This window comes from Opisthorchis viverrini (genome assembly GCF_000715545.1).
Source record: "Opisthorchis viverrini unplaced genomic scaffold opera_v5_66, whole genome shotgun sequence".
Lineage (NCBI taxonomy): Eukaryota > Metazoa > Platyhelminthes > Trematoda > Opisthorchiida > Opisthorchiidae > Opisthorchis > Opisthorchis viverrini.
The window spans coordinates 757,196-782,356 of record NW_008751723.1 but is presented as its reverse complement, the minus strand read 5'-3'; the positions used below and the strand labels follow the sequence as shown (position 1 = coordinate 782,356).

Below are 25,161 nucleotides of genomic sequence, written 5' to 3'. Positions count from 1 at the left end.
CAACATTTTGCTTTGTGCTCTTCTGGCCCCTTCGATACTCTGTTATCGATCACTGACCGAAACGAGTACGATCGTAGCGTTGGTAAATTCTAATATATATATATATATATATATATATATATAGCATACGCTTAAATTATCTGAAACTCCCATCCTTTTATAGCCTGCCGTTGAAACCAACATACAGTCAACTCTGTTACCTCCTTTTCAGTACGTCTAACGAACAACTTGTTACCGTTTCTCAACTAGCTTTGCAGGTGAGCTCACTATGTGTACCTTCATTAGGTCCGCCTCCCTTGGTCACCATGTCAGACCCATAAACGCTGCAGAGAATCTACAAGTTTAGAACTAAAAGTCGTTTCAGTTCAAAAGTTAATTTCATCAACATGTGACCACCAAACCCTTTAGTTGCTTCTTATTAGAGTATCCATTCATATATCACAGATGTTTAGCTCTGTGGAAATGAGGGAAACGTCCTCCGCATCAACACTATACAAAACTCCATTTGACAAGTCTCAGTTTTTCTGAGCTACGTTCCTGTTATTGGGATAAATTGTGTAGAATTATCTCCCACATTTTACCCTGACACATGTGCGACAAATATTACTTATCTTCACTCTGATCTATGACTTGTAATTACCGTTTTCTCTGTTCCAATTCCACTGAGAATCAAGGTAACGACTTTCCTCGCAAAACGCACGTTACTTTGACACCTTAACGTCCAACAACTACCTATTTTTGTGAAAATCAGTAATAATGTAAATGAAAAGTTATTAAACCCTCGGGAGCTTTCAGCAGGAAAGGTCGAATGCAAAATTACAAGCTGAAAATCTGGATTTCGAAATAGTCACACGCAACTTAATTTGGTCCCCTGAGTGGGGTCTCCTGCATTCTGTAAAACATTCAAGATTTACCACATCAACTCAGTTGATATAGCCCTTTTAATCACCGTGAATCTAGTGCACTATAAAAAAACGCTGATCCAAACCATCGTTTGTTCCTAATCCTCGTCCAAATTCCTACCCTCCTTCCAAGCACTTCCACTCAATCGAAAAATAGCTGCTCGTCTTTTCCATGAGCACAGACAGCGATTATGTTTGTGTCAAAAGCTCTTTTTTTCAAAAGTGAAAAGTTGCCCAGTTGAAAACTACCGACTTCCAAGCCCTTTTGGAACAATATCTCTCAGTCTGTTCCAATTTTTTCCAGTTGACTGAAAACAACTACGGATCATGTGTTCGCAAACTGTGGAGTGATCACGTTCGACTGGCAAGATTAGAGGCAAACAGGGCGAACCGCCACATATATAAATCAAAGATACTTGAAGCACAGCTTTATACCTGTATCTCCACAAGTTAGGCCACCTCACACGTTACTCGCTTCTGTCCGAATAGCATTCTTAGCCGCCAAATCATTCCACCTGAATAATCGCCTCCCGGCAAAGGGAGCCAGGGACAGTGCATAAAAATTTAAATGCGACAATCGCACTGAGATTTATTAGGGCGGACGGCCAGATAACTTCAAACTAGAATCGGAGAACACGGGATGAAAATGAACAGATTACAGAGAAACGCGGATGGGAGACTGAAAGACTCAGCAATGGCGAACATGCACCGGACACGGGACACAAACTAGATTCAGAAAATGTTGAAATTTTGAGGTGGACACCATGGTTCACGCCAAGCATCTCAGTGTTAATCGAATAAAGTAGAAATGGCAATCGTGTGAAGAACTGTCTTAGGTGGGTCGAGCTGGTCTGTGGTTATCAGCGACAGGAGTCGTCAACAGAAGTGGCTTAGATCTCAAGTTCAATTAACCCAAAACAATCCACACACCAACGAAAGCGTCGTGGCACTTACCCACACAGACCAACAAAGTTTACCATTGGCACCGGAGGTGAATTATCCATCGAAGAACTTTGGACCTGAACTTACCCGACCAACAATAATCTGAAACCCCCCAACACAACCTTAAGATTAACGGATAATACCCTTTAACTGACATTCAAAACTGATCAGGTGTGCTTATCTGAAGAGGTCTTACTAATTGGTCCTCCGTCTGCCCTAAAACCTGACCAACTTGATGACCTGTTCACTTGGTCTAATGAAGCTTTTGTATCAAAGGTGAAACGTTATCGATTTCAAAACTGCAGATTATTCACCGCGCCCTTCTGTAGCGATGGCTTCGCAATCGGTTCTATCAGGAAGGTCAGCTTCCTGAGAGCAGCCACTGAATTCCCGAAATCTGCCGAGACTCTCAGCTCCGCTAGATGTTGACCAGACAAACAACACGCCCTCAGCATGCAGCGCGTCACAGCCTTGTATCGAACCCAGACAGCGCGAGTCAGCGTTGCTCAAGGTCAGACAACGCCCCCCGCGGTATGCAGCACATCACAGCCTCGTACTAAAGCCGTGTGCGTCAGTATTGGACCAAGTTCAGACAGTGTCCTTCCAATAAATAACTTGAGACCGTCGTAATTTTCGCACTCACACGCACTCACGCTCTTGCACTCGATTGTTCAGAATATAGCTGGTGTGTTCCCTTCTGTGAGTCTTTCTTTTCCGGCACTGGGCATGGAGCGGGTCGGCAACAGATACCACAGATTGACGAGTCATTAGATAAAACAGGTTCCAAGCTCTCTCCAATGAAGTGATTATTCCCCTTCACAAAAGTGGCTCAAGCTAAGACCTCATCAATTATAGATCACACCTAGATCATAAACCGGGTAATCAGTAAAATTGGGTCGAATTACAATACCGACAAACTCAATCCTTCTATTTCAGCAGGGTTTTCAAGAAAGGGTAGTATTATTATGGGGATCTGATTGGCAATGGCAAGTATGGGAAGTTTTATGAGGTTGTAATATAGTTTGTGAGCAAAAAAGTCTCCTTCGAATTCTTAACCTGGATGCTTTCATTTTCGACCACAACCACCCTCTTATCGTAAACTGGCAAGCTGGCGTAATTCCTTCCTAGGGGTAAGTATTACAGGGAGGTCCAGAAAGAAATCGACAGAAAATATTTTCAGACTCTCCTAGTGATCTAATTTAGGTCAGTGTTTTTGGTGCTAACCCGGTCTCTCGCATATAATAACACCATTGTCACTGCGACTATTATTTGTACTTGATATTAAAATTGTTTACATTTCATCATTCACCAAACTGTGATAAACGATCCTCAAAATTTTACCAATTCGCTATGTCATCTCGATAATGCGCAAACATTTACAACAAAGGAAGTTTGCGTTGTGGCATTATTCCACGCCGATTCCCATACTGAAAAATGTGATCTGGATGTAAGTTATTCCTTTACGACAAGCCGTTGTGGGCAAGCAATTCAGAATGACGAGGCCCTGGACCTCATTAGTTAAGTGTGTCTACACTTCAACACACCTGGAGGCGCAAATTAGGGATAAAAGAAGATATTATTCATCATATCAGCCCGTAGGCATACCTGTGATCGAATAACCACTGGAATTACTCATAAAAATGTGCCAATTATACTTTCCACAATAAAATATTTTCAGTCGTAATAAGCTCTGGTTATACCGAATGAGATTGTAATTTACTAGCTGTGTTTCTAAGCCCATCATTTAAGGATAAACCTACACACTGTTGTTCTACTATCACCATGTACACATGGTTGAATCGGAACTTTTCTTCGTTCGGAACACATTTATATGGAACGAACTCCACTAACTTCAAACCATACGTAAGTGTGTAAACTGCAGTCTCATTGATCAAATGATATCAATGATAGATAATTCCTCTGAAAGGGGTTTTCTGGATATACAGTTCCTGTGCATCTCTTGTTACTCTACGGTAATCCGTGTCTTTCCTCTGCCCTTACCTTTATTCATCCAAATAACTTGTTACGTTGTCTTCCTTCCTTCCCTTTCCAGGCAACACCAACCGATAATCGGTCAACAGCAGTTATGAGTTTATGCTCATCCTATCACACCATCGATCCCTCGTTATCACACATTCAGAAAATCGAGAATTCTTGCTAGGTTGAGAACATGGCGGTGATCATTGCGACTTGTCACCCATCGCATACATGACGACTTGATCAGATCCAGAGTAGAAATTGTTTGATTGGAATTTATGCCTCTTTAGCACTCACCAGTTTGCTTTTGCCTCCAGTCTTAACTTTAGGCTCCGGTTTGACACTATGATTTGAGTTCATTCAAGTTCACTTGTTTACTTAGCTCAACAACCGAGTTGGATGGTTAAGCCTGGAAGTAGAGGACTAGGAGTGCACGCGAAGCGTAGTGATGTTGGGGAGGGACTATTTCAGTTGCGTTCCGAACATCATCTGCTCCTGGCAAGTACGAACTTTCAACACAAGCACTGAGTTACTTGGAGGTCAACAGCCGGTTAGATCAGATGACTCATGGAAAGCCTCAACTAAAGATTGTTGTTCCTTCTGGAGTACGCAGATTGACTCCGATTATTCTATCGCGCGGGATCAGTTCGCTTCAGTTTACCTGTGCTGACGTAAAGTTATTCCGTTTATGAACTTCGACGACTTTCAGTAGCTCAACGGTATCGTACTTGATCTTGCAGGAAAGCAACTGGAGACGCACAGTTACGTCGATGACGAAGTTTGGTTGACCTTTGAATGGGAGTAAAAAGGCGATGCTGTCAGCCATCAGAAGTGTCTGTCCAAGTTATTCCCTTTGATGATATGGACAGTGGATGTCGCCGAGATCTGGTGATCTGACTGCTGCCAGAAAATCCATATTAACGACTGGTCAAAAAGATCCACCTAACGCCGGATAATTAACGGCCTAACGAATGACAGAGCAAGGATGAATTGTGAAGGCCCAGAAGATGAAGAGGGCTTTCGCTACAGGCAACAGCTGCGTCTCGTTTCAGCTGGCTCGATCGATCGGCCAAAACAGGACAGGTGTTAGTGAGTCTGCCAAGAAAATGGGAAGGTGAATTATTCACAAAACTGTCGTTTTGAAAGTTAGGTTAGAAATTTTGAACAGCATTTCAGCTGGCCTCCTTCGGCTCTGAAATATCCAAGCAAGCCAGAATGGAACACCAAACCACTGTAAACATCAGAACTCCAGAGTGAAGCATCAAGGCGACAAGGCACACAACCCAGATAGTTATAGATGTTGAAGATCCGGAAAACAGTGATAATTACTACGGAAGATTTGGAACAAGACCAGCAGACCAATGGACTGGAACTTTCTAGCCGTGAGCCCGATTTAAAAAAGAAGTGGCGAGAATGTCATCATATTTTTAGCCGTGGCATTCAAAGTTGTTTTCTGGTATTGTGTTATCGCAGGTTGATCAGTTATTGAAGGAAGAGACTCGTGGGAATCAAGAAGTGCTTCGCTCTTGCCAACGATGCTTTTACCATATCTTTGCCTTGAGACTAGTTATGGACAACGATGTTCATCCAGGCCTCTTAAGTTGGTAGTTTTTCTTGCTCTGACAGCTCTTTCTACCGGCGATCGCCAGAAACTTTGGTGGTGTTTGCTGAACAAATGTATCCCTTTAAAATTTATATCCCTAATGAAGGTGCTGTATGCGACCTCATGAGGGCACACTCGAGTATACAATAAGCTCTTTGCTGAGTTCACTAGGACTATTAGGCCAAGACAAGATCATATTCTCTCACTTTTTCAGTTCAACTATTTTACTGATGTATTTTATGAGACTGCCTATGAAAACTCGGGGTTTCTGGGACATCTGCTTTCACGTGTTGAGAATCAGGGGGATATTTCCCCTCTTAGTTCAGACCTTTCAGAGATACAAGCCATTCTAAATAACTTAAACAATTAAATCGAACGGTTTGGTATGCACTTCGCACCTACAAAGTGTAGATTGCTACTACAAGACCTTGTGGGGTAGAACCAAAACCCTAATGATTGCAGGCCATCCAGTCGAAGTGATAGATAATGTTCACCTGAGCAGTTGCATAGTTCTCCGTGGACCGACCGAAGATGAGATTAATTCTCCAATCGGGAAAACCAGGGCAACTTTTCCAACCACCGGCATTTATGGTGCAGACATGACGACAGTTCGTTCATCAAGGGCGGAGTTTATACTGAGACAGCGTGATTCTTACATTATGCTTAAGAAAAAGGGCCTCTAAGTGCAGAGGGTGCACGAAATCTGACGGTGTTTTGCCATCGGCACCTCCGAGGCGTTGGAGGGACCTGATGGATTGGTAATGCGGAAGTATTCCAGGTCTTAGGAAATAGGAACTCCACTCCAATTGATAAGCTACTCACACTGCATAGTTTACACCGGTAAGGACGCGCAATTCGTATCTCAGAGGACCATTTGCCTCGCAGGGCTCTATTCATCCAGCCCTGCCCTGAGTGGAAGCGGCCGAAAAGCGGGCAGTTTATAACCTGGTATCAGAATACGAAAACATTAGGCATCAAACTCTGTCTGGTTGGAAATTACGGGATATCTGAATGAGGACTCTAGGGAAATGGCTCAACTGCGTAATTAGTGGCGCTGGTGAATCGATGGGCAGCTACTGGTTCGCTGAAAGCAACATACAGTGTGAGCCAACTGATTACACGATCATCTCCAATACTTGGTTATATCTCACATGCTCTTCCATTTTCATTTGACCGACAGAGTATCAGATAGAGCAAAAGTACCTCTGTTGCATGGTTGATAAACTGAAATTAACTGACTGAAACTGAACTATTGCCCCGGTTATGGTTTAGTCACCAGTTACAATTATTTTGTGATTCAGTTCAACTATGTATTAACTTAAGTTACCAGTATCTTTTGTCTATACCTGAGCTTTGCTATACACCCCACACTCCCACACCACCGACCTCCGCGCACACTGCCGGCCAGTAGGTATGTCAGTATCAGAATTACGTTTGCTGTAATTTTCCCAGGGTGCAGCGCATCTCTTGTCACGCTGCTATCTGAATGAATTTTGTATACACACCAAGAAATATAACGCCACACATGAACGTTCTTCTCTATTCGATTACAAACATAGCGGTTTTTATCAGTTACAACATCAAGCCAAGGGGGATCATGGCGACCTGGTTCACTCACGTGAATTGGGATTTTGAAGACGCATCACTACGAAATGACAGGTCCGTTGGGCCAGTATGGGTTGAGTGTTGTTTCTGGCCCATAATTCATGCACGTTTGAATGTAGCTGGTAGGTCCTAAGATTATGCAATCCATCTTTCACACCAGGTTTAAAGTATATAGAGCCAATAGCTCTTATTAGTAAGTTAGACTATAAGTCATATAAAACGCATAGAGGTTTGGGTAGTTGAATTCAGTCACGGAAACAAAAGTTAAGATAGAGATTACGTTCAACGAATTCTTGCACAAACTCACTGCCATAGTGGTCGCACAAGGCTGTGAACTGTACCAGCGTATTTCATCAAGGATATGACATTTGACGACAGTATAGTTGGCTGCCGCGCAAGTGTCGTTTCTATGACGTTAATGGTTCAAAAAAGCAACGACTCTACGATAGGGATAACAGAAACCGACCTCTCATCACCAAGTCGTCCGTTGTTCACTGCCTCATATATTGTTTTATGAGTAGAGAACTTCCACAATGGGTAATCAGTTGTTAGTTTCCTGTGGCCACTGTCCACTGTTGTCACCCTTCTTTGAGTCAAATTTAGTCAAAATTGACTGCTATATAAAAACACATCGTAGTTCTTGTCGCTAGGTTAGTGAAATTAGGCATGAAAATAAGCATTGCTCATCAAAGATGATCTGACAAGAAAAAATCCAGAAAAGAGTGATGGTTCAAGAAGGTTGCTACCAATATACATTTGGGCTCTGCAAAGGAAATCAGATGAGCAAGCTGGAGGGCGGCTGGTTTTCTTGATCTGGTTGTTGGGACAATGTACAAAAAGGATCAACTGGGGACAAACACCAGGTATTCTGGGTGAAAAATAAATTTGCGAGGGCCGCAGTTTTTCACTGCGAAAGGATGCATGGCAACGTGAAAGTTCATAGCAATCAGTAAAGACTCTTCATTTGTTTCAATGATTATCGATGCTAAACTGTACACATCATCTGTGGAGAATAGAAAGCACTTGGTACGAAGTCAAAACTTCTGCTGATTAGATCGCATAACTGTATGTCGTGAGCGACTTGGAGTGCTTATGTCATCGCCATAAGAGTGTCTCCCAGTTTGCTCGGTTATCACGCTACGCATGGGTGCAGAGTATTGAGTGGTAGAAGTATTCATCAAATTGGAGGGTTTTAAGCATGAGGTCAGACCCCTGGGTCCCGAAAGCGAAGACGTGGACAATGTGTAATTAGTTGGAGAAAGTAAACGCCTAGGTAAGGTTGCACTAGAAGGGTTTACAGTGTTTGAAAACCCGGATGTCATTGGTTTGTGGTTTGGTCGTGTTCGATCAGAGACGACTGCTGATGTTGTGGTTATATCTTTTGTTGTCACTGTCGTTTGGTTGGAGTCAAGGTCTTGAGCAGGGTCACTCAGGGAGGATCCGGATCCTAATTTGTCAGATATCTGTTCTACTGTATCAGATGCAACTGATCCGATCAAAAGACCGCTGGCAGCGCCAGCTTCACGAGCCTGTCTTAGCCACGTATTTAACTCATTCAGAGTAATTGATAAAAGCTCCGCTTGCCCGGTCAAAATACGTAGATTCCAGGTGACGCTCTCAGCCGTACGAGACATTTTACGGCAATATGAAGAATTCACACTTCCCGCGTCATATTTGGTTTCGCCTCGCTGGGGGTTTGATGTAGTGTTAGTTCGGTTCGAATCATGACGTCGCGACATAGTTCCCAGTAGCTGAAATCTTTTTAGACTAGAAGAATCTCCGGGTCCTCCCAGTTGATCTTCCCCTCGGGTTGAATGGTTAGAATCACTCAAGGGATGTTTCATGCTTTCCAAGAATGATGTGTATGCCTCAAGTGCAGATTTTTGGGCTTGTTGTAGCTTATTGTGAACAGAACGAAACAAGAAATGCAACATCCTCAAAAGGATCGTATAGAAGCACAGGTTAAAAGGAGTCAAATTAATGTCCGTATAGCTTAACCGGCCGAAGCTGCCAGTTAACCAAGCATTCCATGAGTGAATAAAACAAGCGTATAAAACAAATACTACCCTACTGAACTAGTCACATATCGTCTACTAAGTTAATTTTTAATAATCAAACTCACAGTCCTCAGCGTCAACTCCTTCGCAAATGGGAACACATGGAACCGAGTAAAACGGTTCATTCATTTTCAGGAGTAAGTATATTTGACCATAAATGTAGCTGAAACAGTTTATTTTGGCAGATACCCACTAACCCTTCAAAACGGTTCGCCAAATATAAATGAGTTCAACCATTCGAACTATTCAGCAGCTTCAAGTCATCCCAAATATTCATATTTTTCATTCCTTGTAACCATTCCTCTTCATTTTCAAACTTTGATTTACATAATGCTCTTGGAACTGTTGGTAACTAGTCATTATTTTTTATTGTGACTACTTTCTACAGATTCTCCATTCAAGAAATGTCACTGGGTAGGATGCGAAATTACTGACTGAAATATCCGTGTTTCAAAACTTACCTTGTTGTTTCACTGTTTCTGTCTAGGCTTGGGTGCACGGGTAGTATCCCAACCCTCGTGGCAGTTATACACCGAAATGGTATTACAATCGGGGAACACTTTGATTACCACTGTATAGTGACTAATATCAAGACTCCAAAAACGTCAGTGTGGCTGGTCAGACTGTATCGAACTTATGGTCTAATGGTACGAGAAATGTTCTGATGTACATTGTAAACAAGGTTGTTAATATCGCTGACCGGTCAGCCCATGAATGTTTAGGAATAACCGTAAAACTATGATTCAACTTGAGAATTGCTCGTGAACTGCGCCGAATTCACTACCTCACTCAGTTCTATGGAGGTTCGGCTGGACTAGCCCCGATAGAAAAAGTGTTGATATCCAGAAAACCTAGTTTTGAGGGGAGTCCAGTGGTGCAGACTACTGTTGCCCCATGCACTCATTGGTGCTTGTTGAGTGATGCCTATGATAAAGGCTGGGATCGTTGGCCAGGTGGACAGTACGTTTCTATGACGTTTTTGAACCGGCCCTACTGGTCAATCTTGATGATCTGACAAGAAAAATATATCACAGTGTGCATTCGTCGCAAAGAATTGATCATTCTTAGGCTGTTTTATAGTGCCCGGGGTATTCTCTAGCAGAGGAATTCCACAGTAGGATAACCGCGATCAGAGAAAGTCGTTTTGCAATGTGGACCCCAGACAGACTTTCTTTAGAGTGGAATAACCTCAGAACTGTGGAAAATTTCGGCTAATCAACGGGAATGGTCAACTTAAAACCATATGATGAGGAAGATTATGTAAACAAGGCTGCACAGTCCTTCACCAACTAGCGTCAGTATATTTATTCCAATCTCGGGTCGTTTATGAACACTTTCGCTTGATGCCAAAATGTTGAATAAAAATATGGAGTTTGACCTCGGGACTTAACTTTCCACTCTTAGTGTTATCTGAGTTTCAGGACATTCAAACTCATAGAGGTCAAGTACACAATAAAAAAACAACACATTTAGGCAATATATCTATTTTAACAGTCCCATTCCATTTGGATAAGAATGTGTGTTTCGGATGTCTCTCTGCTAACGGTAGCATTGGTTGCCGAAAAACAACAGAAAACAAAGTTGCCCGAAAGCTTCGGCTGGCTAAGTATAGAAGTATGTAAAGCGAAGCATCAGATCTTCATGATGTAAAACAGGATTTCTTTACAAACCTTCCGTTCAGGTGAGAATTTTAAACTGGCTTGCTCAAACGGACACTCTGACAACTCAAGCGCAAATTCACTGATGCAACAGTTCAGCTCTGGTTTTTGACCAGATGTTTTCACGACTCGGCATTTCGTGTTCATGCTAGACCTCTCCTGATCCGCTTACGGTCCACCACTGGCGCTGACATTCCCACTGAGCTGTACTCTGACTAGTTTATGCTAGCGACGAACTAAGCTATCTCTTCAATAATCATGTAAAACGACTACCCGTCTGGAACAGGTGTTCGCCAATTTCAATCACTGTTTGAACCTGTGGAGTTTGTAAAATTTGAGGCAACTTTCCCAAAAAATCGTGCTCGTCAATCCTCTTATTCTTGTTTCTTTCCACTCCGAGCCACACTAGTAGAAATTGGCTCGATCAGTCTACATTCTTGGCGAAATTGGAATGGATTCTAACTCGAACAACCCGGAAAGCATTACATCACCCTACGTCGTGAGCTGGACTTATTTGCTCGCGCCTAGTGAATAAGCGGGATATACAGATCCAACGATGGTCTCGAAGGAGCACAGACAAGACTAGTGAAGATCCCAAGCTACCTAGGAGACCTCAGTTGGTGAATGAAGCCGTGTGAAGTTGCTTGGCTAAAAATGGTGCGCTATGCTGAAAGCCTAGATTCACATACAATACATAAAATACATTAGAATGTATTGGAAAGATATTGAAGTTTTACCATAGATTTTACCAAGAAAATGAGTTGCCCTCATAGAGAAAAGTAGATAAACACTCTATACAGCCATTTGATCTTTTGGGGCATCTGCAACCTAACAGGATGAGTAGAACTGTACCCGGTGTAAGTGAAAGTTCTACTGCTGAGCCGCCACTCATCACCAGTCATGATGTAGTGTTTAGCAATTGTTCGGAAGCTCGTGTCCTTGAATTACATTAGCAACTGATGACGCAGCTCTCAGTGTCGACTGACTCTATCTGCAGTATGAAACATCTAATTGCATTCCTATTTCTATCTGCTATACCACAAAAGAATGTCAAGCCTTGGGTTGCCTAGAGAGAGCTCGTATCGCGCAATTTGAGCCAAGTACAGCTGTTTTCCACCCCAATGTATATCACCAGAGAGAACCAAACTGACAGCGCTAGAACTATCCCTATTATTGTGGTTAGGAGGTACAAAAACGACATCGACCGACGGCAACGGGCTCTGAAAACATATTTCCTCAGTCCAGCATAAACGCAGTTGAAAGAACGACCAACCAGTTAACACCCTGTGATAGGACAGGCGTGGATAACCACTACAGATAGAATCAGGGGTAAAATTTAACCATTTGAAGCAGTTTTCCGTTGTAGTAAAAAATCGAAATGTGCGGTAATCCCCCTAATGCGAAAGAACGACCAACCAGTTAACACCCTGTGATAGGACAGGCGTGGATAACCACTACAGATAGAATCAGGGGTAAAATTTAACCATTTGAAGCAGTTTTCCGTTGTAGTAAAAAATCGAAATGTGCGGTAATCCCCCTAATGCGAACCGAAGGAAGCTGGAGGAAGGTGAACAAGACGTGGAACTATGGAGGAAGATTACTGTTGAGGGTGGAGAATGATACTCGTACATTTGAATATTCCTTACCTTAACTCGAAGGTAAGGTCCTTGTTTGATAACCGATTTTGCGGATTCGATAACCTGTTGAGGTAGAGAGAATTGCATTGGGTAAATAAATTGTTATTACGGTTATTATGGAGACACAACTAAACAGATGCTTTGTTGTCTAAACGCTGCTGACGACCGACGAACGATTTCACCCTTCTTGGGGCTCATCAGGTAGATTCACTCCCACAGTTTTCGTCAACCTTAGGAAGTGGAACATAGTAAACGAAGGATTTGGCTGGATACAGTTTCCTCTGCTGTCAATACCAAATTCGTGTGCAAATGAGAAATTCATGCCTGTTGACTAATACAAAGACTTCTTTGTAGGCCAAACAAACTAATCTCAGTAAAATGAAGCCAGTACATATTTCAATGGATGGTAGAACATTTGAGCACTTAGTACACTGGTATGAGACCACGTTTGAATGTTAATATGCTGGCGTTGAGTTCAATGGTAAATTCTATCGATAGCTGAAGCATTCCCCTTAAACTTCTGAATTCCAACCGGCCCTACGGGTTATTCTGTTAGCTAAACCACAGAATCTACTCTTTTTGGCTTGGGAGTTTCCCACATACTAGAAGGCACCTTCACTGAGGTAATGATTTTGATGGTCACTCTCGTGTTAGTCCAGGTCTAGCATTTCGTATCCGTTGGATTGGTGGCGAACCGATTTTTCTCGGTGCGAATGTGCGTTGTGCGCTGGTTTAAAAATCGCCCACTGTGACACCACAGCCTCTTTATTACATGAACCATCACATGGTGTCTGGAACAAGAAACCGAGAGATGTAATAGAGTTGTGAACACAGGTGAATTCGCCAAGTTACGACCATGATACTGTCGGTCACTTGATCCCTGTGAAGCACGCTGTGCTGGTCAAAATAACGTTTCAGCGATCTGGCCAACCGCAGATGATGATCACCTCTTGATGTCAGGTTAACATACACTGAAAAGCAATCAATCTGATCTGTGGCAAAATCCATGAAGCTGGGTTTCTAGGGAAAAGTTATTGAACGTCCGTTTTTTTCTTCCACTGCAATTCGGTTTGTCTATTCATCAGACCGACTGTCGGCGCCTGTAGCTTCTCAGTAGTTTTTCAGTCGTTCCACTGGGATGAAGCGGTTGTTGTCTGTTGGTGTAAGGAAGGTGGCTCTCCACAAGCTCAGACGAATAATCATTCCACTAGTGACAAACAACTGACAAATGTCATAGAAATATTCTTAATGTCGGAAAGATGGAGATGACCTGTGTTCATATGAAGTGAGCTCACTGATGATTCATTTGGTCTAGTTATGTTCTTAGGTTTATGGTGAAGCCCATAGCGTACCGCAAGGGCTATTTTTCGAAGTTGAGAATGTATGGGCATTGGGTATAGAAAATTCCAAGACTGCACTACCGTATTCTTCAGTGGGAACTAGGATGATGAACATCTCAATGAAAATAATCATCTGTCTCGAAACCAAAACCCCTTCTTGTCAGATACTCAAACCCGCGTATCCTCTGCCTACTGGCAATCTGTGCTTCAGTGCTGCAACCCATAGATTAAGGTGTCATCTGGACTTTAATCAGTACTAGTGAGTACTAGTGAGTGCATCTACTACACTGATATCCTGCAGACAGTGAGGTTCGTTAGGTATGAATTGACCCCTTGGGCATCCGGACTTCATCGACAAAGTTTTTCGGAATCCTGGATTCAGACTTATTTCGACCAATAAATGCTCTTAGTGAAATAAGAAATACTGGGCAACAGTGGTAGTTGGAAATCTAGGACTTTCGAAGGAAGAAAGGAAATCCCGTATATTTTTCCTTGCGTTTTTTCTCTCGTAACGGGGTCTTCGTGCGATAACTTACCAGATGTCAAAGGGTTCCCTCAAATTAAGTTACAGGTTCCGTCAACGATTAGTGAGATGGCACCGAGATGATCGAACTTTCAGTGTTGGCAACGATGGACGACCACTCTTCGTTAGTGTTAACTGTTCTCTTCAGCCGTTATCGAATTTTCGCAGTGCGCCCCCAGTCTAACTGACGCACACCTTGCGACAGTCCCATTGTTGCACAATTTGGCATGTAGGGGTGTATTTTTATCACCCATATGCTACCGGACTCGTGAGATCATAATCAGGCTGGTCCACCATTCTCACAGACTTAGCTAAGAGTCGTTTATCGGCCATGCGTTCTCAGCTGCCCGGTTGACTGACAGCCCAGCGAACACAGACAACTGCCGATAGACGTTTAGTATAGGGAAAACGTGAGCTTGAGGACGATGGTACTTAACAGGCAAATGAGCCAACTTAAAGACAGATGGAGTGAAATAGCATAACAACTTCCAACTGCGCTAATTCGTTACGTAAATGAAAGGAAATTAATAGCTGTTATTAGACAAATGAACTGAAGCAGTTCTGTGGCAAGATAGTTTGGTCGAAGATTTTCAGTAAAAAACTGGCTTTTGACTTTTGCCATTCACATCTCCACTTGGTTGGTTTGAGGATGTCTTATAGTGGCGTAAAATTGTGCATCACGGATATGGATGATGGAAGGGAAGCACAATGGAAAGCATACTAGCGAAGCCGGAGCTGTCAAGGCCGCTTCACTGCGAAATCGATGTAACTTGAAAGCAGACGGAAGTCCGAGAAGTATACTCGACTGCATACCCATTTGGTTTTTACCAAATATTCAAAGGAATTCAAGTTGAATCTCTCGTTTACGATATTCCTCAGTTGAATGTACCGCACTAAGACCGTTTGACGTTCCAGTTGGTGCGGTATTCGAGATATTGTAGTAAACTTTTTCGGGGAAAGGATATTCACAGGGTTGCTGAAAGCTCTTCAACAGCCCACTACCGGTTTGTCGAATTTTGTGCAAGGTCGGCGGGAACTATGGGACCCCGCCTTCCTGATGAAGCCCAGAAGGGCAACACAACCGATCGTGGGCTGTTGGGGGTGTTCCTGAAACTGGATGTCCTTCTTGAATGCCAACTTAGAGTTTTCTTTGGCTTGCACCATTAGTCACGATGTTTGTAGATAAAGATAGCTCTAATTGAACAGAAGTTTCATTCGAGACGATCTCATTCCTACAGACGTGCAAGGGTATTGAGAATCCAAGCCATAAAAAGGCAACAATGTCGGGTTTGCCAAAAAAGGGGGAACGCAATACTGAAGGCATTGTTGAACAGCTGCAAAACATCCCGAAATAATTTGCGATCGTAGCGGTGATATAGCGGGTCCAAATTTCCACAGGAATAGCACTGTAACTTCCAAATGGAAACTGGTACAAAAGAGGCCTGTTGTATCTCTAGGGCCTGTAAATCTGATGGTGAAATTTTTGAAACTATCTGAACATGCATGCTAGTACAACCAAAGGATGGCAGCAACATTTTGGCATTCCACCCCCTTTTTGTGGTGGCGTGCTAGGAGTGGCATAGCTAAGTTGAGCAGTCGTAGCACCTGCTAATGTGCACATTTTAAACGACACTATAGTAAGCAAAGTAGACGGATGTCAAGTAGTGGTCTCAAAAATGATGTATCACAGTCAACTAAACAGAAGGAGACACATCCTAATCGAAGTACACGCTCAATCATGCGTACACATATATGGAGCTAACACACCCGCACAGGCTTGTCGCATCTCACTGCCGACTGATCTCAGGAACACAGCCATCAGAAGGCATGATAGCTGAACCAAACGATGCTGCATTTGACTCACACTCAGGAAATTGTAGAAATTCTTGGGGAAAGTTGACCATGAAAACCGGAACGTCAGATTATAACACATAATTCAACTACGCTATTTTAACTTTCGAAGTTCCCATTTAATCTGCTAGCTTTGTGGACAGTCCATATGTGGTTCAACACCCCACTGTTTGAGAAATTTATCAGTTAGCTAAAACCCGGATTAGATGTGTGGTAATACAGTAGCTATCCAAAGTATGGTAGGTACACCGGAGATTGAGAACTTACATATCCGACTTTTGATCACCAATTTGACCACCATTCTTCAGGGAAAGCTTTAAAAAATAAGCTCGGATGATACCTACTCTTGGAGTTTGGACCTCATAGTGTGCCACCTACTGAAGATTGTTTTTCTTCAAACAATATCGTCTTAAATGTACCGAAAGGCGGTATGTGAGTGAAAATGAAGGGGTGAACTTGTCTGTTCCGATTTTTCCTCAGTTTTTATTGTGGTTATGAGGGACCTGGCCCCGACAACTTACAGGTCGAGTCACGTAAAATTGTAGTTTAATTTTATTAGTATGCCGGAAATTACAATTCTTCCTGATGGTGCTTGGATTTGCAGTTAAATTGGCATGCTTAAGCCGGTTGGTGAATGTGACAGAATCTTATTATCCTAGCCGAATACCGACCATCTAGGTTACATCGGTATGGATGACTTGGAAGTGGAATTGTACCAGGCTTTCAGCAAACAAGCTGTGGTATAACTACTACCAGTAAGCACCTTGAGATATAAGAGACCATTGAAATTGTGTTCCAAAACCTCGGTAAGAAAAATTCAAGCTAAAAACCCTAAGTTGAATCCCACGTCCTACGTGCGCCATACTCGAATTTCGTCGGAAGCATTCCTTGGACGCAGACTCTGCATCATTGAATCCTACAAAGAGCCCAAGCGTCGACTGTTTGTTCTTCAAATGAAAACGAGTGAAAAGGGGGACAAACCTTTAAGAAAAGACACACATTTGCAAACATTTTTGGTTTTGCGAGAGACTCACCTGGAATCCAGCTGAATCTCGCGTTTGAGATGTCTCCAGGCAACTGAATGTGCTGCACCGGGCCGCCTCATGTTTCAGTCTCTACGATATTTGAGATATCGCGAAACATGTATATTCGTAATGTACTACTCATAAGAACAAACTTTTGTTGTTGAAACAAAGGATCCGCTAGCAGAGTGATGTTCCTCGCTGCATCAGGACTACTATGAACAATGTCCGATCCTATTTCACGAGCCTGGTCTTTAAGGTAGTTGATTAACGAGGTACATCGTAACCTCTGGCGAAACATACAGTGAGAATTTAGTTCAGCTAGTTTATTTTTTCGAAGAAAGACTTACTGATTCAAACTCAGCAACAGTGCGCCGCATTTTCTCGACTCCCCCCGTTGAAAGTGACGAGATGCTACTCGTACTGGAATGTATACTGGGTCGACGTGGAAGTGATATGCTAGTGGGAGAATGCTCCTTCTGTTGACTCTTATTGCTGGAAAATGAGCTGGAACTAACATCGATCGAAAGCGTAGATGAGGTGTCATCATCTGCAGACTTGTTGTCCCGCCTAGGCCTACGCGAAAAAAAGTTGCGAGACGATAATGTGATGGAAGGGGATCGTTGTAAATTGGCAGCCGGTGACATTCGGGAAGAGGAATTTCTTACTGACGTCGTCTCTCCTACGCTTGGGAGACCTGGGAACACTGACAACGTAGATCCGAAAAAAGGACTTGCTCCCAGCAACTCCAAATGGGGTAGTTCATCTTCCTGGCGTATGCGCATGCGCACAGGCCATGCATCCGGACTTCCGCATGCTGCATTCATCCTTGAGGCCAAAGTTCGTATACACTGAGCCATGGACATTGTTGATGATGTCTCACCGCAGGATCGACGAAAATGATCAAATGCAGTCAACAGTTTACTGCGTAGTTCGACAGCTTGGTGGACAACTGAGCTGGCGGACTGAAAGAAAAAATGGAGTTCCCAAAATGATAGATCAGGTAGTTAGCGATCTACATTATTTCTAACACCCATTATTGAAACACACAAAGTTGAACCGTGACATGAAGGCTAGTAGGATCGTGGTTGCTTCAGTTAGATTAACTGCGGTCGGTCAACTGAAATGGTGGATTACTAACTCTTCTGGACGAATCCGCACACATGACAGAGTCCACTACTTTAATGGCCTGCAAAACCTCAAGTGAAAATTTCAGAAACCTAGGTTTGCCACTGAAATCCTGAAATGGTATCCACCAATTTATCTGCAGGCAGTCCGAATTAAGCGCTCCATGAGAAGAAGACGGATCACTCGGACATTTTTGAATATACTAAGCCAGTGTTGGCTCGGGACGGTTTTAGAGGATAAGGGCGTGTGAAGAGCATATTCTGAAAAACGCTAGTAATTTAGTGAGCTGAAGACATTTCCCACCTACCGGCGCACTGATCCTTCACGTACTGATGACGCCATCTCGATTTCTGATGAAGCTTTTACAACGAAACCGCTAAGTTCAGTGGAATCTTTGGCGTTCAACTGCAACCATGTAGAGTAGAGACAAAGCAAGAACCTTTCCAGATGTCTCAGATGTTGTGGTAAACAACTCAAAGGGCTTGTTTAGTTTGAGGTGATGGACGAACCGGATTTATTGGTAGTCGTTCCGTTCTCGTTTTAAATGGTTTAGGCTTTTGAGATTTAAGTACATCAACCTTTCAGATGACTAATTCTTATCATCACGTTCTGCATGCAGCTGTGGATCACAGTTTGAGGAAATACAAAGTTAAGACTATATATCTGATCCTCATATCCTTTAGAGTTTGTTTTGTTTCCAGACCGGGGTGAGTGGAAAGATGAAGGGCTGCGGTAGTCAGTGAGGAAAACACATGTAGCTTAACTTGTTTAAATGGATTTTTTGTCCATTTCTTATAAGGTTCGATGAGCAACAGTTTAAACGTTTTCGTGAACAAATGATCCTTTAGAGTTTGTTTCAACACCAGACCGGGGTGAGTGGAAAGATGAAGGGCTGCGGTAGTCAGTGAGGAAAACATATGTAGCTTAACTCGTTTAAATGGATTTTTTGTCCATTTCTTATAAGGTTCGATGAGCAACAGTTTAAACGTTTTCGTGAACAAATGATGAGGTTTTGATATTTCCCACTCTAAAGGCCTTCGCCTTTTATCATAAATCGCCTGTTGCAAAATGAGGTAATAAAATATGCAATTTGAAGTATAAAACTTTTAAATTAAGCACACATCCTTTCTGAAAGAATGCATTTTGTTGGTTAAGCTGCTAATGTTAACTTACCCTGATAGCATTTTTGGAAATGATTGGAAGAACATGATTCTTAGCTGCATGAATACAAAAGTAGCAGGTATGAGTACACGAGTGTAGTTGTCTGGGCGTAGTCCGACCTTATAATCGACGAGCGTGTTTAGTTGGATTGTACAGGGGTTGAAAAGAAGGAGGGACCTTTTTTAGCAGAATAGTGGACTGTACTAGCAATCAGCTGGAAGATGTATGGAGTTGATTTAGCTCGAACGCCGAATTTGACGGGGGTTAAAACCACCTACGAACACTTCCTGTAAAATCTGAGTTGGAACATCAGGCATTTGACAGTATTTTATCCATGTAATTAGCTTCGAACGGAGTATAGGCAATCATTTAGTGACATGTTCATGATAGACCCCAATCGTACCTCCAAAGTTGGTGAGCACAGCAATTTGTACCAAAAATTCTCATCAAATTTTCACTTTTAGGGTGAAACATACTCACATTGTGGTACGTCTTATCGGATGCTGTACCCGTGTCTGACGACTATATTTGATTTTCGAATACTTCAGAGACATGTGGGCGATATATTCCTTAGTTTAACTCAAAGAAATGCAAGTTTCAACTTTGTAGCCATAAAAGATCGTAAAATCACTGGGTCTAAACCCTATTTAAACAATGGGGTAATCAGTCGGGTAACGCACCATTATTTCACAGTGGTCTTAGTCAACTATGTCATTTATTCGGGACCGTAGAACCTACTGATCCCAACAAGTTTCTCTTCAAAAACTAAAAATACCCGAGATATCGTCCGCGTACTGTTCAAAAATCGTAATTTGTACATAAAAAACACGGATGAATTTGTTTCAACACAATGACACATATACAGACACATATACACATATTGGTGCACAAAGGAAAACACATTTAGTTTAGGGCAACGACCAAGAAAAGCCTAGAACAAGGTCTGCTGGGGACTGTACCTTGAATATGTCATCAAACGTTGATGTACCGATTTTCTTGAGTTGCGTATGCTGCCGTTTTCTGGCTCTCCAGCGCTGAAGAACACTTGATGAACAGGTCTGCAGCCAAAAAAGATTCAAACATATAAGCCAGGTACAGCAGAGTGGATGGAAGAATACAACCTTTGAGAACATGGTCTATTCATAATGTTAGTAATGGAATTAGTTTGATCGTTGCAAGTTGCTTTTTCTTTTCAAAACCAGAGTTCATTATATGTCCTTACCAAGTAAGCACAGTGAAAGTGAACAAAGTGATTTTGTGTGAAAAGCACCAGGAAGGGTAAAAAATACCTGATGCGACTTAAAGAGAGAAGTCATGCAAGTTGAGACTTGAAAGTTCATCGAATATCCACGAGGCAGTCTGTGTGTTCTACATTATATGAAAGCATATCAATGTGATATTGACTACGAATGGCTGTACCGAGTCTCCAGAATAAGAACTAGCGTCTTGTACATGAACTGTCATTTTTCCATTTGTACTTATAAAATGACACGCATACATATTATTCGGGTAGCAAACAACCCGAAACCAACTATCTGGGTCCTCAAAATTCCAATTTCCCAGCAGTATATCTGGCGATTTATAACATGCAGAACAAAATTGTGTGGTATCACCTTCGCTACTGGTGGCGGGACGGTGGTAGGATATGGCATTGTTAATCATAGGGATGAAAATCACCAGAGCTTCCTGCTACGGCGGATTTGCGCCTGGCTAGAGATGCAGTCATTATCACCCCGACAAAGGCTATCTGGGACTACCGATAAAAAACCAGCGGTTCGCTCACTCAACTTTCAATATGGATATTGGTTGAATGTCTGGGTTGAGTGACTTCGTAATTTTACTAAAGCATGCGGGAAGTGGTTTTACTACTCGGCTCCTGGAACGTGCACGTTTAAATACGCGTCTATTAGTCCGAACAACTCTTGGTTGGTATATGGGGTGAGTGCATTTTCAACCAAATTGGCGGAAAGTAATTTCTTAATCCGGCGCTTGCGGGACGAGCAACCAAAGGTTGGCAGCTTGAGTGAGCTGAACGCAACCATATAACCACACAACTATATGACTTGAGAAACAGTATGTTTCTCGCTCGTCGCCCGCAAAACGTACGTGCTGTAGGAGGCATCCATTAGGTTAGCACAGCATAACTGATTGTGTGAGTTGAGCGAATTGGGCACACTGGGCTTCCTACCCAACACTCGCAACGCGCTAACTGGTTAGTCAGTGTCCGACACAACATGCTAAACAGCTTAATGTAACTTGTACTTGAGTGCAATCCTCGTTCTGTATGGGGATCCACAGGTTAAGTGAAAGAGTAAGGTGAGGTGGTTTTCCACTCGAACCTGAAATCCCGTATAATTTTTAATTTGAACTACTGACAAAACTTCAAGTAACAAATCTAGCGCGTATTCTCGAAACCAGATAGGCAGATGAAATGCATTCTGATCGCTCACCTCGGTACCCTCCTCTGTTCTGCTTGTGATTGTCACGTGAATAAAAAGTGTCGCTTGGGGGATCGGTTCACCGGTGTCACTGCGTAGACGGACATGTCGGTACCCTGAGAGAAAAGTAGTTTATTGGGGATAGAAATGAAAAATAAAAAAACTGGTGTATGAAAACGAATGAAGAAAATATTATGTAATACACTTTATAATTAACCAAGAAAAGCAGTAAAAGCCTATTCATCCCGAAGGCATTTGACACAAGTTTACTGGTGGATTCTCACGAAGGGTCAGCTGCCCGTGAAGTACGAACCATTTCATCCATCCTTTTGTTCAACACGTCCAAGTTTCTCATGCATGATATTAAACCGCATCAAACTAAGTCCCGCCCGGCTAAATGCTTCGAATACATGTGGGCTTTATAAAAAAGGATACACCTGAAATACCAAGAAATAATGTAGATCTTCAGGAAATATTCCATATGGATTAGCTTATCCCGTTAATTTTACAACTGATGCCATAAAGACATGGGTTGACGACTTCCAAAACACCACTGTCACAGTTAAGATTTATTGAATTTTCCATTATATTTTGCCTCATAGGAAGACGCTTATGCAAATGAAGGGACGTTACTCTGAGTGAATCTTTCTTGGAGAGTCTTGTCACATGACCAGACCTAATTTGGTATCAGTCAAGCAAGGAGTTTCTCTCAGATAAGAAACGGTCCTGGGGACTATCACACTTGTTCCTGTCTTGGAGTTATTGCGCACCAAAAAGTCTATTTAAGAAAGCACTTTAAAACAAGCAGTCAATCATGTGAACTTCCGAAAAATAAACTTGTGTTGCATAAAGTTCTAAAATGAGGACTGTGAAACTGCATGAATTTTCGTTCAGTAACTACATTCTTTTGGTGGCAGATCGAATGAGGCAGCACAGTTGATGCAAAAAACAAGTTGGTGCAAATTTTGTCCAGCAATATGAGGAAACACGCAATCTACACTGTTTGCTTATCACATTAGGATGAGGTTTTCTCGGGGCACAAAATCCCGGAGGATCAAGTCTGTTAATTTCGCAGGCGTTTTATCCGCTCGATGGTTTCTTAAAACGAGGTAGGACTTAAATAAATTTGTATAGTATAAAATACGGCGTGTCAAATCCTTTCGTCGACACAATAAATCAAGACTCAATATAATTTTACAGGTATTCGTGACCCAAAACCATTTGGTGGTGAATTTAAGGCAAAAACTGCTGTGAACGAACCCGTTCTTACAGTCTGTAATCTCAGATGGCACCTAAGGAGCACATTCCTTTGGACAGTATCATAAACGAGAGATTCAGTTGGGATTCCGTTGAGTCTCTCGTTAAGACCGGATAATTTGCAGAGGAGTGTATTTCGCGAAGTGAGCCCACATTGCTTGCCAGACAGAACATACGATTGGGGGAAACGCGTTGAGTGAGCCTGCCAGACGAGCCTCCTGGGCTGATTTTCAGCAAATTTATTAGTAGTGTTGCCTATCAAGAAACTCGTTGCATGTTGAAATGTCCCACTGATCCACAGGTCGTTTGACATAATAATTAATTGCTTTGTTTTGCCGTGGAGGTGGGCAGTGTTTGACTCCGTGAGCAGGCCTGCTGCATTTGCTGCAGTGATAAATATAAAGATATAGCCTGGTGGAATGCGGAGCCCCACAACTCCAACAAACTAGTGGTTATTTGGTGATTTGGAATTGCTTCTGTGTTTGCTTTGTGATTATGTGGTGTCCTTGAATAGTTTACTTCCCCTGTTACTCTATGTACAGTGGGATGTTCCATTTTGTGCTTGGTGGGGTCAGGCTACAGCTTAAGTAGTCATCATAACCTGTGGAGTCTGATTCTGATCCTGATGCAAAGCTATGGGGATGTATTTACCAACCTCTGTATTATTTGATGATTGTAGTCCAGAGCTATAGACCAATTACCTGAGCTTATCTTTAACTGGACAAGGGAGCTTTAAACTTTGATCCTCATAATTCATAGTATTCACATACTTGATAAAACATCACTGTGTTCAACTGGTTAGAACACTCTGGATAGACCACTGAGGAATATTTATTCACCAAATATTTACCCGAGCGTGACGATGCAACGTTGGACAAATATCCATATGAGGTTATCGACAGAATGAAATTTGAGGTGGATCTGTACAGAGGCGTAGCTGAGTTACCCAGATATCTTCCTGCGTTCTGAATTCGATGGTACATAATTGCATATTGTAACGGCACCACGAATTGAATATTACATCAGACATACATGCATACATCAGCATACATTTAATGTAGTTGCTTTATCACAAACCTTCCTTCAAGTTTCATTCTTTTTTGTCGAGTTAAGCGGGTCTAATTTGTGAGAAAACTATGAACAATGGTTGTTACGCTGCAAATGTTCTCAAGAACTTGGCGTTCCTATCCACAAGTCCTCTCACGGCTGCACATATCCTTGTCCAAATTCAAATAAAACCCCTCATTTTACAAATCAATATTCGAAAAATTATATGGGTTATCAGAACAGGTGTTGGGAAAATAACGTGAAGGCGGCTTTGTGGATCAAACCCTGGCTTAGTACAATAGTTTATCTACTCGAATTCGGCTGGCCTAAATTTAATCAAATTAGAGGCCTTTCACCTAGTCTCTGATGCAACTGTTGGGATAGCACTGACCTAAAATCCCGTTTCCTCCTAATGCGAGTCAACTCTGCACAGTTAGACTTCCTCTAATATGTGGGTATCTTACCTGAAAGGTGCATTCCAGATTTAACCAATGAAAATTGCCAGGTGCGCGTGTCGATTATCCGTCCAATGTGATCTTAAAAGCTTTGCACACCACATGGGTGATAAATTACTTCATCGGGACTTAAATTCTTAGTCGAAAAATATATCACGCGGAAATATATCCTGGACATTAGAATGGCTTAGAAGTTGTGTTAAAACTCTCCCCTCATGATTAAAGGTAATAACTAAAAGACACTCACCTGTCAGTAGACAATCAAATGGAATTGTGTTCTGACCAATAAAGTCATCGCCGATCGCCTGGTCATCTAACACGACGAAACGCACCAGAGCGAGACTACCCAACTGTACGCAAAATTCAAAAGTGCTATCAAATGTAGCATTGTAACCAGACGCGTTTCCAGCCGGCGCAGTGCAGGTCCGTTGCTCTGCGCAGTCAACGGGAATGCCATGGATTTCTACAACGACGTATGGTTCGATTGTATCTCCCTTAGAGATTGAACCTCTTGGTTTGGGGAGTTGTTGCGCACTGAGTATCCTCAGTCGAAAAATC

At 42.4% G+C, this 25,161-nt stretch overlaps 2 protein-coding genes across 2 annotated transcripts in view; one reads left to right on the top strand and one right to left on the bottom strand.

The window, feature by feature from the left end:
* Positions 1–5,118: 5,118 nt before the first annotated feature.
* Positions 5,119–25,161, top strand: part of T265_04192 (hypothetical protein) — a gene marked incomplete at both ends in the record, with an annotated part of 126,651 nt that continues 106,608 nt past the window's right edge. The window contains 2 exons of the mRNA XM_009168874.1: positions 5,119–5,203; positions 17,692–17,957. Of these exons, the coding sequence (XP_009167138.1) occupies positions 5,119–5,203; positions 17,692–17,957 (351 nt within the window). The remainder of the gene's footprint in view (positions 5,204–17,691; positions 17,958–25,161) is intronic.
* Positions 8,066–25,161, bottom strand: part of T265_13445 (hypothetical protein) — a gene marked incomplete at both ends in the record, with an annotated part of 28,785 nt that continues 11,689 nt past the window's right edge. Inside the window, 6 exons of the mRNA XM_009168900.1 lie at positions 8,066–8,927; positions 12,391–12,444; positions 17,468–18,082; positions 20,366–20,464; positions 21,857–21,960; positions 24,851–25,160. Coding sequence (XP_009167164.1) covers positions 8,067–8,927; positions 12,391–12,444; positions 17,468–18,082; positions 20,366–20,464; positions 21,857–21,960; positions 24,851–25,160 — 2,043 coding nt within the window. The remainder of the gene's footprint in view (positions 8,928–12,390; positions 12,445–17,467; positions 18,083–20,365; positions 20,465–21,856; positions 21,961–24,850; position 25,161) is intronic.